Below are 17,039 nucleotides of genomic sequence, written 5' to 3'. Positions count from 1 at the left end.
TGTGGACAAATATACAGGATATACTCTATTATGACTTATATTTACTATCGCTTTACATAATAACGACATACACTTGTAATGCACTTTATGCCACTACTGTAGCCGCAACTGCCCAGGGGTAGACTGACGGACCCCCCCCCCACCACACCACACACACACACACACACACACACACACACACAAACCATTTTCATAATAGGCAATGTGAGCCAACAAGGACTATCATATTTTAACTTTTAATCACGGTTTCAGTCCTTCACTTTACCACAGTTCTCAGCTACATTCCCCAACAGCAACAATAACATCTGATGCCCCTACCAGGGGCTTGATTCATCTTATCCCTCACATTTCATTACCAAGACACCCAAAACAACTTGATTGGCCAAAAATATACAGTAAGTAACTCAGTCAGTGCTGTAAACAGCAGTGTGCGTGTAACGGTGACCATCACAAGCCAGCATTTGTACACCATGAGAATCCTACAACTGTGGTAAGAATGCACATCTTACAATTTTATGAATAAGACATGTTCTTGCTTGTTGATTGACGTTGACAAGACATAGTTGTTGACTCCCTTCTTAAGGCTTATCGGCCATTATAAAAGGCCCCTCACAGGTTTGTGGAATTGTTTATGGCTAATCAGTCTTTAGTGCTGGCTGCAGTTTCCATGCACCTGTGATGTAGCGCAGTCGAATGAAAACTAGGTCTCTCCCCATCTGCAGCCAACTCCAAAACGGGACCAGTTTGGATCCTGGGAATATATAAAACAACATAATTAAAAATATAAAGATTATAGACAAGCAACCCAATAGTTTTAGTCAGACTTGACAATCACAGTCTAGCTAACAGCCTCTATGTCCAGCACTAATCCCACACATACATCTTAAATATGTCGGCAAGGGGGATAAAGACCATAGAGCATAGACCATGTTTATATCTCATATATATACTGTTTATGGTACTAGTGTTTTGATAAGGGCACAAGAGCAGTGCTAAGTAAGTTGAAGTTGGAATCAAACTGCTAATATTCGAGTTATAAGAGCACAACCTGAACTCTGTTCAGTTAAATCATATTTGAATTACTAGTTAATAGTGACACTATGACAAATCATTTAAGTAAAATCCAGTTTTTTCTTTTAAGTATTCCAAAGATTATGCAATTGCAGTCTTACCTTCTATTTCAGTCCAATTTACAGCTACTTCTGCAATGGGAATCTTAAAACACTGAGCTATGTATAAAAGCTCAACATCAAAAGCCCTAGAAAAACATAATGCTTAGGTAAGGGTTAAGTTTGTACAATCCATTTAGCAGCATTAGATATATATTTATTTTTAAAATGCAACCTACCATCGCTCAACATGAAGACAAGAAAATGTCTTGAGTGCAGCTTCTCGAGTGAAAAGCTTGAATCCACACTGTGTGTCCCTGATGCCTCTCACACAGAAGAACCAAACCAGGAAGTGAAAGCCGAACATCAAAAATGTTCGAAACAGAGAGCGCTAAGGGAACAACAATACAAGCATTAGTGATTAGCAGATTCAATACACAAAACCTTAATATCATATTTCATATATAAATGGATATTTACCTGAGCTACAGATTCTTTCTCCAGGTGAGCCCGAGAACCACAGGATATGGCCATATTGTCCTTGACAACGGCAATAGAAAATAGACAATTATCTTTATGAAATTGTATATTAAATCAAAATACGAATTATATTATAGCTCACTGGTTTTGGTTTAATCTCATTCAGTGCAGTTTCCACTTTCTCAATGTCACAGAACTTTGTGGCTCCATCAGCGTCTGCCATCAGGATGAGTCTGCCTCTGGAGCTCAGGGTTCCCTTTAGGCACATAACACAGACACATAATAATATAGTTCAGATACAATCAGAAATAAAACACACATAAGGCTGTAGCTGTGGGATCTACCATTCGCACAGCTCCTCCTTTGCCCCTGTTCTTCACCAGAGTCAACACACGCACTTTGTCTGCACCATACTTCCTTGTGTACTGCATTGCAACCTGAAAGTAAAAGGTAGACTTTTCAATATGACAATAATCAAATAAACCAAATTAATGTAATAGCTTAAATTCATACCTGTGTGGTTTTATCTTTGCTGCCATCATCAACCACAATAACCTCATAGGTAAAAGAAGGGGTCTTTTTCTGATGGTGACAAAAGAAATTAAGTGAACTAGTGCCATCTACTGGCAATACAGAGAACCATACTAATTATTCGGCATCATTTGCTCTGTAGACCAATTAAAAAACTGACAATAAATAGGAGCAATGACATCTTATCCTATACTCCATACATAAAACAAACATTAAACAAGAAGTTGCTGCCAATTACTAAGATTGTAAAAAATGAACTGTAACTATGATAAGTATGGTAAGATGTTGGCTCCATACAAATTGATGCCATATTATAGTGAAGCACATTGACAAACAAAATAGTTTTTCATCAAAAACACCAAATGTACATATCTTCTAAAGTCATTTTGATACAAGTCTATTGCCCGGATAAATATTCAATTACCACATTTGTTGATTATTATTACTATAATCAATTGTGATTAATCAACTGTTTCAGTCCTACATTTCAAAAGAAATGTTTTATAATAATATGTCTATTGCTTAAAGTACCATATGATGCAATGTACTTGTGTGAGCTATAAGCCATGTTATAATGTTACCACCTCAAAAGCACACCTAGAGTTGTTTTCATTCAAACATATTTGGTAGTCCTTTATTATTAGTCTGTCTATGTCTTCAAAGCTCAAAATGCTCTGTTCCACCTTGAAATGTCATGAAGCAGTAGTTTTCCAGTTAACCGCTTACATTTACCTCAGTTGAGATGGACAATTCCAGGGTTGAAATCATCCAAATTAATCTAGTAAAGGTGTATGGAGTTTAAAAACACAACGGAGAACTTCTTGTATTAAAACATGGCATAACAAGGTGGAACGATTTTTTTCTGTTTGAGAGAAGAACTCAGCCTAAATATGCAGGGTTGTGTGCTAAACATGTGTGAATGAAACAAAACACAAGAAGAAGAAAACAACATTATAGAAGAAACAACATTATAACAGATGAGAAAAAACATAATATAGGCCCTTTAATATGAAAATTATGTTACATCATAAATAATAAGTAATAAACAAGTAAAAATAAGAAGGCACCTGTCTTTCCTCCAAGTAATCCATGGCTTCTTCCATCATCACAGGTACTAAAACAGACACAGGAAAAACAAGCTTCAGTATATTCATTGAATTCAGTATATCTAAGAGAAAGCAATGAAACCTGAATAACTTGAACCTCAAAGCAGAAAAACAACAAAAGTTCACAGAGAACTGTTCTCTACTCTTCAAATTCTGTATGCTGATAATGTTAGCATAGTTTAAATCAGTGCAAAATGGTGCAAATACTACACCGCTATAAATACTTACATCTCAGCTCCTCATTGTAAGCTGGTACTACTACAGATAGTTCAATGGAGAAAGGATCGTGGAGACTTGGAAAGCTCTGTTTCTCCCCTGTGGCACCCAGGAAGTATTTCTCTTTCTCGTGGCGTGTCATGTTCACTTTTCCAGCAGTTATATGGGCTACCAGTAACACCTGAAAATATAGTGGAAAAAGAGAATAATGAGCAGGTGGAATCCATTGTTTCTGAGGCACACTGCACAGTAAAATATATAGACATTCTTTAATTTATACAGTTAAAATTGTATAAAATCATGTCAATTGTATGTACATAAGCAACGTAAACGGGGGGGGGAACTACATCAGCCCAAGTTCCAACTCATCATCTCCATCTCAGCAGCCTCAATAGCAATGCAAAGAAACACACCTAACCCCAACACCTAACCTCAAACACACCTAAGCCCAAATAACACAACATTACGGTACATTTTGCACTTACCACAGCTAAGGCCAGAACAGCCAGTGCAACAAGACCTTGCACAATTTCACAAAGACAGTCCATTTTCCACAAACCCTCACAGCCACTGACAGCTCAGGTCAAAGTGGCACCAAACCAGTCTCTAGACCCCGCAATGCGCGCTTCGTGGTCAATATGTTAAAGTCCAAATTAAAGACAGCATAGATCTTTCCAAAATTCAAATAATGAAAATGAAAATCCTTGTATTCTCATTAGAAAGACACTAATTAGACTCCAGTCACAACTGAACACAGCAGAGACGCGGAAGTGCAGTTTGTAGACACATCATCAGTATGTACTTGGAGGCGCACGGACAAAACCCACACTGCCACCTAAAGGACAGGAGTTTTATGTTAGTTTGTTTGCTCAGGTAAATATTTAAGTATTTTTCTATAATAATATATAAATGAAACTAGTCACAAGTTATTGATAGGGGACATTATTTTACCAAGGAGAAAAATAGTGCTGTTAAAAATACAATGCAAAGAAATTATCATTACAAATAAAAGCGACAAACATTAAGGAATATAGCCTTATAACAAAAGAAAGAAAGAAACTCAAGACCTAGCAATTAGTTAACTTAACATTTAAAATTTTGCATTGAGTTTACAAATAATGCTTTTCGGCTTCCGTAGTATAAGCGCACATTCACGTGTTCAATCAAAACATCATGGCGGCTGGATTCAAGTAAGATGTCACAAAAAGCACATTTTTTATTTTAAATACACATTTGATCTCTGTAAAAAATATGCGTAAAAATCAACGTCATCTTGTACTTGTCAACAATTGAGCTGTAACTAATGGCAAAGATTGCACTGCAAAGCCCTAGTTTGAGTGTGCATCGTTGTGGCTAAGGTTCCATCTTCCTTACACTAGTAATTAAAAAAAAAAAAAAAACCCGCATAGGCTATACATAGGTATCTACTCAATAAAACCTAAGGTAACAGTCTTATCTTTATTTGTGTTTGTAGAACTGCAGAACCGCTCGAGTATCACAGGAGCTTTTTGGTAAGAAAACCAGTATCAGGTCAATAACGTAATGTGAAAGAAAATTACTTAAAATTATTTAACCTTTTCTATTTATAACAGAAAGAACACTGTCGGTCTGATGGACGTGAGCTGACAGAGTTCAGAGCCACTACATTGAACATAGGTGAGGCTCTAAGATGGTTTACTTCATGGGTATTATACAATTCTGAAATACAATGCAAAGTATGTTCACTTGGGTCAATATTTTCCCCAGGGTCTATATCCACAGCAGATGGCTCTGCTCTGGTGAAACTCGGAAACACCACTGTCATCTGTGGCATCAAAGCGGTACAAAATGATACAATATTGCATTTCAGTGTAGTGATACATGTAAAATAAATACATGTCTGTTGATTTTCTTGGAAGGAACTATCAAACCCCACAGTTGAGGCGCCAGGTAAAGGTTATATGGGTAAGTTGAACATTAAATATATGGGTACATTTGATAAACATCTTATAACAATGTCATCTTCTGTTTTTAGTGCCAAATGTGGACTTACCTCCTCTGTGCTCCTCTCGGTTTCGTCCAGGGCCTCCAGGAGAGCAAGCTCAGGCTGCCAGTCAGTTTATTGCAGATGTAATTGAAAGGTTAAGTATGCAAGCACAGTACAATGTCATTATGTATTAATATTCTTGTTCTGATAAACCCACTATGTCTTACAGTTCTGAAATAATAAAAACAGAAGACTTGTGCATTGAAAGGGGAAAGGTACTGTAATTTACTTGTCTCTAAGTATTTAAAGTCCATTATTAAAATGACTGAAATCTGATGTTACTGTGTGCTGGGTGCTCTATTGTGACTTGATGTGTCTTGACCATGACGGAAATGTCCTTGATGCCTGTATAATTGCGCTCTTGGCAGCTTTAAAAAACGGTACGTGATTTTCTTTTCAAACAATAGATGTTTCTAGGCCGTGTCTTGTTATTGTTATCGGGCTAAAGTCTTTTCTAACTATGGTTTCTCTGTGTTTCACAGCACAACTACCAGAAGTCACCATTAGCCCTGACACTTGTTTGCCTGAAGTCAATTTTGATAAAAAACATGAAATGCAGATTCACAGACATCCAGTGGGCTCGTCTTTTGGGGTGTTTGACAAGTAGGTTTGGTTTCTGCAAGTCTTGTGTCACAGTAGTGATGGGTCTAATTGTGAACTATTCCCACACTACAAACAGATCTATCGTGATTGTGGATCCAACTGCAGAGGAGGAAAGCCTATTGACAGCACAGCTCACTGTAGTGACAGATGAGGAGGAGCGTCTCTGTTCAATGCACAAACCAGGTGAGAGACGTGTGGTTTACTTATTAAATGTTTTATTGAACTGATATTTAAATATATGAAATTACTTTATATCATAATATATTTGGCAATTTCTCTTCCTATTCTTAAAGTTGTACCAGTTTAGGGTATTTGGGAGTTATACTGAAAACAAATTGTATTATGATTAAAATGTACGGGTTCCTTTGGTGCAGGCGGTTCATCATTATCAGGAGAGAAGCTGCAGGAGTGCATAAACCGTGCAGTGGTTCGACAGAGAGAAATACAGAAGCTCATTGATAAAGTCCTACAGAGTGTGAAGACACCACAATGAAGAGTCTCAGACAAAAGACGTTTTATCTAAAAGCTGTATTTTCCACTGTCAATATATATTCTTTTTTAATAACAATAAAACTGCTGACAAAGACTGCTTAAAAAATTATTTCTCAGTGTCCAGAAATGCCTCACACACACGCTCAGTTGATATCTCATAAGAATTACTCATGGCTCCTGATCTATGTAAAAGGAAATGTCTTTTCAAAATGTGCTGTACAAAAGCAGTGAACACCATCTTGCATGTTGATCTCAGTCCTTTGTTGAGCCAGGTTTCCCAACAGGAAAGACTTCCAACACACTGAGAGGTAGAGGGCTGCCCCAGGCACTACTCCGAAGTTTGATTTGCATTTCACTTTGTAACAGTTCAGTGGAGGATTTGGTGTCAAACGCTCAGCTGGGATCCGTGCTTAAAGGGCAGTTTCTACCAGGGTCGACCGAGCAGAGGGCTATGCAGCAGATCCTCTCACTCCACATACCTCCAGAGAAGTCTTCTGAAGGATAATACATTATTGTGGAAGCTTGCTACCTACAAGAACCCTCTTTTCAAAAATATTACTAAGGTTCCTCCAGCATAGTGCTTTCCATTCTAAAAACCCATTTGGTTCTCCAAAACCACATACAACCATTACAAATCACATTTGTCAGCTATAAAAGACAAACAAATCGACAAATCAGTGTTTTTGCCTGCAGTCTCCAAAGTGGGGCAGACAAGAGCACAGTATGGATCATTTGTGTCCGTTAGGTGCAGGATGTGGGCCTGTCATGTCTTGGGCAGGGGTTGCGGCGTGCTCCTCTTCCTCTTACTTCTTGGTTGACTGGCGGTATGTTGCCGTGGCGCTCCCCCCGCTGGAGCTGCTGCCCCCAAAGCCATTTGCTGCTGCTGCTGCATTTGGTGCTGCAAGAATTGCAACTGTAGTGCAAAAAAAAAAGAGAAATACATCAATATCAGGACTAAATGATTTAGAGCAAACACAGACTGGTCTAGCTGCAGACTGGCAGACTAGCACTAAGCTAACAGAGTTTTTTTTTATGTGGCAGTGTTAGTAAGCTTTGTATGACATACAACAGAAACAAAGGGTTTTAATGGTGGCAGGAGCAGGACAGGAGAGGAACAGACGGGGCACGTTGGGTTGTGTTGGAGTGAGGCAGGTACGATGAGCAGCACCGGTGGCTTCTGGACACATTAAACAGTAATGCGCGTGACGCTGTGGTCTTAACAATAACATACATGCAGCTCAGCAAACGTGCTTCTCTGCTCATAGTAAGTCAGCAACTTCAACTGGCCAAAACATATTTCTGTTCATGCTTACAGTGTAACAACATATGCTATGACTTGTAAAGCCAACTACCTAATGGCAAATACACTTGTGCCATTTGGACATACTGTTAGTTAATGCCATGGGAAGTGCCGCAAGCTCCAGTGGGCTGCCATATTTGTCAGAAAACATTTACAACAAACAACACAAGATGAAGTGAATGGTGTGGAGAGTATCAACAACATATGATACAAATTCAAAAAGACATGAAATACTGCAGTGCACTCAAATGAACACAATGGATAATAACAGTTGTGTTTCATATTTCTGAAAACCCATAAATGTAAATAGTCACATTTTCATAGCCAAACTGATTGATTTGTTCATAATAAAAAAAATGTATAAAACTGTTTATATGAATGTGTAAAATGAATGTAATGAGACTAGTCTATGTAAGTGTATAAAGTTGTTAAAGTTGCTGTATTACTTGGATCTGTGGCTGGTGCTGCTGCTGAAGCCTTGGAGAAGGCAGCGGGGGCCCAGACCCGTCCAGCCCACAGCCCAACTGGGACAGCACTAAGGAGGGAGGAGGGAGGAGGCAGAGGGATGCCCCATGGAGGTAGGCGGAGGAGGCAGAGAGGCAAGAGTGAAAAGATGGAAATGTGAACAGGCCAAAAGGAGAAGGCATGGTTTGATAACAGATGTTTTTGGTTAGGTAAAGCATATCAGCACAGAAAATATAGTTAAGATTCAAGGGTTAACATAACATTTGAAAGGTAAAAGATTTTGCATGGGTTTTGAATGGAATTGGTAGGATTTATAGCATAATGCAAGGTTTATGTACAAGAGTACAGTATGAACAGGGCAGTGGGAAGAAAGAGGAAGCAAGATCAGATAGATCAGATAGGGGCAAAAATAAGGAGTAGCAGAAAAAGAGGGAAAATTCAGTGTTTCTTGATTGTGGTGAAATACTTGATTATGTGGAAAACACAGTACAATCATAGTTAAAATCATTAGACCTTGTCTTGTCAGGGCTTGATACAGATATCCATTAACATATTCATTGAATATTTGAACAGATACACCCTCAAAATGTTTCTTGTAAAGGCTCATATCAAAAACATTTGTAAAAAATAATGAATTAATTCATTAATTACATGTGTCTGATTAATGATTTCTAAAAAGCGACTGGTTGAAAATAAATGGAGACAGTTGGGGTTAGGAGTGTGGTCACACTGTCCTACCTGCAGCTGAAGGAGACATGAAGCTTCCAAGATTGATGACTGCCGTTTGCTGGTTTCCTAAACTCTGATCTGCCCCTTGGTTGTCCTGAAAAGGAAATCACCCGTTTTAAGTTAAAGGGCCTGTACCTAACTTTGAACCATGAGCCAGAAACATGTTTAGGTTTCAACTGTTAACCCCCCGCCCCCCAGCATCTGCCTCCTTGACAAAAATCATGGCACAGAAAAAAACTGTCTGGGTAGATAATGTACCACACATAGAATGAACTGTCTGACATAATCTCAAGCAGTTTTACCATGAATATAACAATGTCTCAGAATGGCTAAACAATGTACAGATTATGTCTTGCTGTCTTGCATTTCTTTCTCATTTAGTAGCTTTTTTAGCTGATGTTGCAGTGCCTGTGCGAAAGCTCACCGTCTCCCCCTGCTGTTGTGGACTGGATGTTGCAGACTGGCTCTGCTGAGGGGAAAACTGAGACAATTGCTGCTGCTGTAGAGAGTTAAAGATGAGAGGACCAGTGGGAATCTTGAGGTGTATGCCCACATACAGTAAAGAGGGAGCACAAAGGAGAAGGACAGAGGAGAGAGGTGATGCACAGACAGGGGCAATAGAGGGAAAGGGGAAATACTTTCAGTCAAAAAAACAACACAGGGATAAACACTTTTTTTTTTTACAACTCTAAAATACAATCACAGATGCACGAAAGGAAATAAGCTTTTTAAATAATTACTACTACTCTCACAGGGGTATTACAGCAGGAATATATAATCCAGTAACTCATGCAGCACACTTTATTACTAAGTGCCATGAGACAGGGATAAAAAGAGTCTTACCTGCAGCAGATTCAGCGGTCTCAAACCAGCACTACTGTTCAAGCCAAAAGGACTTCCTAAAATTAGATAAAAAATGTAGGTGCATAATGGCTGTCATTATCACACGTGTTAACAGACCCTATAGTCTGTTAACACTCGTGATAATGGTAAATGGTCACATTTTTTACATAGCACTTTTCCACCTTCAAGACACTCAAAGCACTTTACAACAAGGAACCACTCACCCATTCACATACACACATGCACACACGCACATGCACACATGCATGCACACACACACACACACACACACCAACGTACGCAGACCATAGACGTATATATGAGTGGACATAGCTAACAGCTAACACACTAGCCGACATGTGCCAAATAGGAAGTTTGCCAGGAGGCTCTTCTGGCTCCTTCTGACCCTGGCTCCAATTGACTTACATTAGGATTTTATCACCCCTCTCTCTGTAACTGCTGCAGCGAGTCTTGTCATTTTGGTTTTAAAATGTTCGTATTAACCCGCTCTACATAGAGCCTGGCTCCAGATTCGCTCCTGTAACTGTGAGCATCGCGAGCCTCATTTGAGTGGCGCTAAACGATATGGGTGACATCACACTCGCTTAGTCCACTTCTTTTATACAGTCTATGACGCAGACACAGGGGGTGAAGTGGGTCTTGCCCAAGGACACAACGACAGGATTCATCTGTGGGAGCTGAAATTGTGCCACAAACCTGTGGGTCAGTGGATCTGACCGCTCAACCAACTAAACTACTGTGTACTACACTATATATAGTATATATAGCACATCGAAAAAGTTGTTCTAAATTGTGACTAAACCAGGAATAACCTGGAAAAGACCAGGACGAGGACACAACCAAACCAAGTCTACACCCGGACTAAAATGGGCTCAAATCAGTACCTAATCAGGACACAATCTTATTTTACTGTATTTATACTTTTTGAAACAAACATTATTGTGGCGCTCCATTTCTGGGTTCAGTTACATAATTCATTTAATACATAAAGTTTGTCAAAGACCACTATAATGAATGAATGAATACTGATCTGTACTGACGTTCTCTGAAGCCCAACAAAGCAGCTGACACACATGAACTTACCAGACTGTGCTGCAGACGGCATGAGCCCTGTTGGGGGCAGTAGTCCACTCAGATTAAGGCCTGTGCCCAGCATTGGGTTTGAGCCACTCATTAGTGTCTGTGGGCTGCTGCAAAATGACAGAACTATGTTATTATTTATCTTCAATTCAGACAAAAGTCTCAAACTAATAGTGCACCAATGTGCCTGTTGTACATTACTTCTTAGGCACATTTCTTATACAAATTTGAGCGTCTCACCAGACAGAGCTGACTACATTGATGAAGTTGAGTCCCGCGGCATTGGCCATGACTTGAGATGATGTGGTCCCAGTTGTGATGGACGTCCCCATAGTGGGCAGGGGAATGGTCATAACAGGCAGAGGCTGGCTCAGAGCCAACTGTTGCTGAGCAAAGGGTAGGAGGGCAGGCTGAGACTGGTTCTGCAGCAGTGTGGAGTCAGAGGGGGTAGGGGTCACTGACAGAGGGGCAGTCAGAGCATCCGCAGGATGTGGTGTGGAACAGGGCGTGTTAGTTGGTGTGGGGGTGGATGGCTTTGGGGTTCCTGATCCTGGATAAGAAGAACAGGTGCATGAAGTAACACATCACCTTAATAACAAATTATTCTTGTTTGTCTTTTCTAATAATAGACTTACTCTGTGTGGAGCCCATGGGGGAGAGGGAGGCAGGTGACAAAAGGCCCACCTGACCTAACTCTATGGAGTGCTTCCTGTTCAGAGACTGGCTTTTGGCTGGAGGCGGCGTAGGGCACTTAAGTAGACCACTGGTATTTTGAGAATTGTACGGATTACCTAAAAGTAAAAATTGCACCATTAATGTAAAGGAACCCCAAAAAAACAGAACTATCTAATCACTATATGGAGTGATTCATGCAAGTTCAAATAGGTCAGGTCAGTTAGGAGAAGAAATTAGACCCATATATTTGGCTATGCTGCTCTAGGAGCAACGATGCTGGGGGAAGTATAGGAACTTGAGCACTATCCTCTGCTTCCTCCCACTTTGCCTGTCAACAACATTCATTATTCAGTTCACCTGCTATTCACAAGGGACATCTGTTTCATATGCCTGACTGCAGACTACCCCAGTGATAACTAGATGCTAATGCTGTTCTGTGGATCTGAATCTTCCCCATCTCTCACCTGGCTGGATGACCCCTCATCTAGATGTTTCGTACCCTATTTGGATCAACCCCCTCTCCAACAATCTTGAGTTGAGTTTGGCCTGCAGACTTCAACTCTATCTGAAAATGGATGTCATTTCTAGACACATCTGCAGCCTGTCACTCCATAGAGGTGGATCTCTCCTTCACTGTGGTTCTCCTAAAGGTTTCTTCCCCCCCATTTTTTTTTTTCTTTGCCGAAGATTTAAGGACAGGGATAATTATCTGTTTCCTTGTTTCCTTTGAATTTTGGTTGATCTGCCTGTCTGATTCATTGATATATTTTGTAACTTTTTGCTGGCTAAATCAAGTTCAAGTAACTGTTGTTGGAATTTTGGGCTATACAGAATTAAACTAAATTGAATTGAACACAAAGCATGTACCTGAGGAGCTGCTGCCTGATCCTGAAGGCATTTTAATTGGCGGAGGCTTGTGCCTCACCCCTTTTCCCAACAGAGAGGTCTGGACCAGAGCAGAAAAACTATCACCCTGCAGATCAAATGAAGAAGAATTTCAAATAGGATACAGTGATAATAATAGTAACATATGCATCCAAAATAAACCAAATTTAAATGTACCTCATTATCTTTATTGGGGGAGGGAGGCCCCTGTCCCACACTGCCAGAGTTATGGGACATTTTCACGTCACACTTCACGTCTCTTTCATAAACACCTTTGTACTGATTTAGAAAACTATAAACACACAAGACAATTTTGTGAGATTGTCTCCAAAACCTCTTGTAAAAAAAAAAAAAAAAAAACAATTTAGGTGACCTACCGCTCAGCATCTATCTTTGATCCTATGAGAAATCTGTTTGGAGCACAATTATACACAATTAAATGCATGAAATGTTTACATTGAATTCTGCTGCATGTGTGCTTACGGAGGGTGTATGAGCTTAAGGTCAGAGCTGTCCTCTTCTGCCTTTGGTTCTTTAGCACAGTAGATCTTGCCATACACTAGAGGGTCTCCCATCGACTGAAAGATGGACACCTTGGTCTTCTGGGCTTGGCCCCCGACTTCACATTCAAATGTGTAGTCATCTATAACTTCCTAAATGAACAAATAAGAAAAAGCCCATGTTATGAACACTGCTTTGATTTGTCCTATTTAATAACATGCAAGTCTTGACATTTTCCCCAGATTCATTCACTAAGATACAGATCTTTCTCAATAAAGCTTTGATGCTGCTGATATTCACCTCAGCAGGCCAGATCACAGTCGTGGGTTGAGAGTCTTCTAGCTGCAAAGATTTCTCAACCACTGCATATTTTTCAACCTGAAACACAGAAAAAAATGCAGTTAGTTTATCATGCATCCCAGAAGTCATTGTGCATATAGTTAATCAAGTTATAAGCACTTACATCAATTTCCTTCGGCACAGTTAATTGGCAGTTATTTTGTTTCCACATATCAACACACTGCATGAGAAACCAGAATGATGGTTAAGTCAAATACATACAAAAACACATATACTTAACTTACATTATTTATTATAATAGAGTTTTAAGACAAAGGTTGAGAAGAAGAATTTCTTTTAATAATATTCATTTTAATACTTACGTTGCCAACTTTGGAGATCTTAAGGTCTATGACAGGAGCAGGCTTCCTCTCCTTCCTCTTCTGGAGGTAGTCATAGAGCCGTAGTTGTGGAGGGACAGGAAGAAGGGAGAGCTCTTGCTGCCTGTTCAGGGCAGCTCGCGAGTGCCTCTTAAAACACCTAAAACACCCACAGCAAACTCAGTTCAATTTGTGACAGAATATAGTTTACTAAAATATATATTTCACAATGCAACAATGTGCATTGGTATTTCATACCGTTTCATGGAGCGCGTGTTCATTTTCTGCTTGTTGTAGAGCAGTCGGTTTGCTGTGCAAGTCACAGAGATGGAGGGGTCCAGACACAATGGCTCAGCTGTGGCCAAAATCAACTGACTCTCCAGTTGTAGTTTGTCATCCTAAACAATAAGTTGCATCAAGTTATCTATAATGTAAATAAGGAGTTAAACTTGTAATTAGACATGTTACCTGTGTCCACTTGTGGTGGTCACTGGTCATGGCATGGACATCACAGATCAGGGTCTACATAAAATAAGACAAAGTGCACTGAAGGGGGTACCATTGCGCTGTTTGTAAGTATCAAAACCACTGGGCCAATGTGGCAAAAAGTGTTAACCATAGTGTTTAAATATTTTTAATTAGATGATTAGATCTCACCTGCATCGTTGGCCGGAGCAGGATATGTCTGCTCTGATAAGTAGGCATCTTGGTATTAGCCGACTGCCTGTAGTCTCTCACCTCTACTATTACACAGCCACAGTGGAAGATGTTCACCTGGGAGAAGAAGAAAGTAAATGTACATAAATAATTAAATGTCAGTAATGATACAGTGCATTAAAAATACAACTGGAAAACCACACACCTGGGATTTCTCCAACAAATCCACCAAAATCGGAGGCAACTCTTCAGCATCCAAATACTCAAGCAGTTCCCCTTCTTCATATGGCAATCGGATTGTTTCTGAGTCTTGAAGATATCACAACCATGATTATGCAATATTGAATATTAGTTGTAGCAGCTACTATATATGCTATATAGTAATTAGAGAAACAAAACTACTCTTACCAGACCCATTCTTTCCTCTGAGCATTAACGAGTAGCCTTCATTCCCAGGGTAAAGGTTAACCACCAAACACGACACAGATTCCTGAGACACAAGCTTCTCCAGTAGATTCACATTTCTTCTTAAATTCTTAATTATGCAGACAGAAAAGTGTTAGACTCAAGACCATACAGAGTACTTGTATAAATGAAATAAAAATTACAATTGAGCACAAGTTATATTACTAGTCACTACGAGTTAACTTATTACTGTATCTTTACTCATCCTTGGTTAATACAAGGTAAATATTTATATATATATATCAGTAATATTAATTAAAAAGTGCATTATTACATAATAATTACTCAGAGTGTACAAACCTTCAACTCTGGCTCTTTCTCACATTCTTCTATGTATAGCTCATAGAGCTTCTGATATAAACTCTTTCTCCCACCAGATGATATTCTTCTTTTGGCTGGCCTTTGTCGAGCACTTTCAACAATGTACTGAGTGAGAAATAATAGCATAATTAATTCAGTAAAAAGTGTACATGAGGGAATGGTGTCTGCAACACAACAGCTCTTACCTCGGCTCGATCCAATGCATATTCCAGAACTTGTTGCTAAAATAAAAGAAACAGCATAAATAACTATTTACTGATATGAAGTCTATTATGTTGAACAAACTATTGCTCAATCTTCAATACCAGCTATATACACTATAAAAATTATTACCATTGTGGTCCACCGCCAGCTTCAGGGGAGTGACGGTAGACGATGCTGTCCTTTCAGCCCCACACTGTCACCTTCCTAAAGCGACCATTCACGCCCTGCACAATAACACCTGACATTATAAACAAGCAGCACAGCAAAAACATACGCGTACACACTGCATATCCGCCAGTGCTTTCCCAGCGACTATCCTCAAGTTATTACAGTGTAGTGATGCCTCAAAGCATGTCTAGGACATGGCCAGGTTCAACACACATGCAGCTCAGAAATAAATGCAAACTGTTAAATGTAATTTATTTGGCAACATTGCAGTGAAATGCATTAATCAGAAAAGTTTATAAATGGGGTCTTTGCGTTAATATTGAGCCATAAGTGTCATGCAACTCTGATGACTGGACCCCTAAGTAGGCGAGTGGCTGAATAGCAACAAGCTCGTTGATGCCTGACCATGGAGGCTAGCAGGGCTAATGTTAGCATGCTAGCTCGTTACCTTGGCAAGCTGCAAGTTACAGGCAAAGGATGACCACGGACAGATCAACATTAATCTCAACCAGCAGGGTGGACTTGCCTTCTAGATTGCATAGCGCTCGACCGTAACTCTGATGCAAGAAAACGAAATGGAATGGAAATATCAGTGTCTTCATTGAAAAAAAGTCGAAGCAGCAGCCATTTTCTTCCAGTGTGACAACAACAGCTAAACTTCCGGTTTGCCCTGTAGTGGGCGGGGCCTCGGCGTTTAGTACTTTTACTTTTACACAGGCTTCTACTGTCAAAACATTGATCACGATTGTGATGCTAATGCAAAACAAGTTTTTAAGTGACACTATGGCTATTATATTATATGCCAAAAAGGAAATATTGTAACTTTCATTCAATCAAAATTTAAGTTTGAATCGCCTGGTAGGTCTGTCTGTCTGCATCATTCTTTAGCGGCCAATCTGTCTCTCTCTATTTTTTTTTTAAATACTATGTAGTTTTGTTAAAAATGGTGTAATAGGGTAATAGCCCTACTTATATTCAATCAGCTATTTATTTGCCTACTTGTAGGCAGGTCTTTGTTTTCTCCTAGTATGGAAGTTATAGCTTATAGGTTATCGAAATTATATGGGCCGCACCAAGTCTACATAGCCTAAGCATTTTGGACCTAAGACACTGGTTCTAATTCCTCTTTTGTACAGTAGGGGGAAGAGCAGGATAACAGAAAGTAGCCTGGCTTTATCTAGAAATATAGGTTCCCTACAGACAATTATGATAAGAGGTGAGCTTTACAATGTAGCCTATTAGAAGATGTAATGTAAATTGTATATTACATTATAATAATAAGATAACCCAAAGTATGCTGTAAGATTTTATGTCAAAAGGCATCTTCAGAATGACCCTATCACCTCTCCTTTACCTTTTAACCCTTACATCAAAACCTCTACATGTACAAATGAGCAAAGCTCGAAAACCAAAGTCCATGCCAAACAAAAGAATGTGATGCTTTGTGATTACACAGTGCTTTACATAAGCATTTAAGCTGTTGTGTTTCAAATACCTTTCAAC

General features: G+C 39.4%; 3 protein-coding genes across 7 annotated transcripts; 1 reads left to right on the top strand and 2 right to left on the bottom strand.

Moving 5' to 3' along the window:
• Positions 1–217: 217 nt before the first annotated feature.
• Positions 218–4,237, bottom strand: alg5 (ALG5 dolichyl-phosphate beta-glucosyltransferase). Its single transcript, XM_020922990.2, has 10 exons — positions 3,928–4,237; positions 3,455–3,623; positions 3,188–3,234; positions 2,103–2,171; positions 1,934–2,026; positions 1,732–1,845; positions 1,590–1,649; positions 1,349–1,500; positions 1,173–1,258; positions 218–751 (listed from the first exon to the last, which is right to left on the bottom strand). The coding sequence occupies exons 1-10, from the start codon at positions 3,988–3,990 to the stop codon at positions 636–638; spliced, it is 969 nt and encodes a 322-aa protein (XP_020778649.2). The 5' UTR covers positions 3,991–4,237; the 3' UTR covers positions 218–635.
• A 310-nt stretch (positions 4,238–4,547) lies between these two features.
• On the top strand, positions 4,548–6,655 carry exosc8 (exosome component 8). The gene is made up of 11 exons (XM_055148933.1): positions 4,548–4,632; positions 4,917–4,953; positions 5,035–5,098; positions 5,189–5,262; positions 5,341–5,386; positions 5,457–5,562; positions 5,638–5,683; positions 5,752–5,848; positions 5,951–6,071; positions 6,148–6,254; positions 6,446–6,655. The coding sequence occupies exons 1-11, from the start codon at positions 4,616–4,618 to the stop codon at positions 6,562–6,564; spliced, it is 834 nt and encodes a 277-aa protein (XP_055004908.1). The 5' UTR covers positions 4,548–4,615; the 3' UTR covers positions 6,565–6,655.
• supt20 (SPT20 homolog, SAGA complex component) lies at positions 6,585–16,161 on the bottom strand. Of its 5 annotated transcripts, none has more exons than XM_055148924.1 (24): positions 16,063–16,161; positions 15,498–15,592; positions 15,350–15,385; positions 15,144–15,269; positions 14,787–14,913; positions 14,584–14,687; positions 14,379–14,495; positions 14,190–14,243; positions 13,980–14,119; positions 13,725–13,881; positions 13,526–13,582; positions 13,363–13,440; positions 13,045–13,214; positions 12,939–12,971; positions 12,739–12,853; positions 12,544–12,649; positions 11,637–11,792; positions 11,242–11,551; positions 11,005–11,111; positions 9,901–9,956; positions 9,482–9,556; positions 9,067–9,151; positions 8,310–8,398; positions 6,585–7,476 (listed from the first exon to the last, which is right to left on the bottom strand). In XM_055148924.1, exons 2-24 carry the CDS (start codon positions 15,498–15,500, stop codon positions 7,327–7,329), a joined length of 2,451 nt encoding a protein of 816 aa, XP_055004899.1. In that variant the 5' UTR covers positions 15,501–15,592; positions 16,063–16,161; the 3' UTR covers positions 6,585–7,326. The 5 variants fall into 5 exon arrangements, with proteins under 5 accessions (XP_055004899.1, XP_055004898.1, XP_055004897.1 ...); XM_055148923.1 differs by having other exon boundaries at positions 9,482–9,592; positions 15,985–16,160; XM_055148922.1 differs by having other exon boundaries at positions 9,482–9,592; positions 16,063–16,160.
• Between the last annotated feature and the right edge of the window lie 878 nt (positions 16,162–17,039).

Source organism: Boleophthalmus pectinirostris, unplaced genomic scaffold (genome assembly GCF_026225935.1).
Source record: "Boleophthalmus pectinirostris isolate CB_2022bp ecotype Guang Dong unplaced genomic scaffold, ASM2622593v1 HiC_scaffold_12, whole genome shotgun sequence".
NCBI classification, from domain to species: domain Eukaryota; kingdom Metazoa; phylum Chordata; class Actinopteri; order Gobiiformes; family Gobiidae; genus Boleophthalmus; species Boleophthalmus pectinirostris.
The sequence above is the reverse complement of the archived record's forward strand: the minus strand, read 5'-3'. Positions and strand labels throughout refer to the sequence as shown.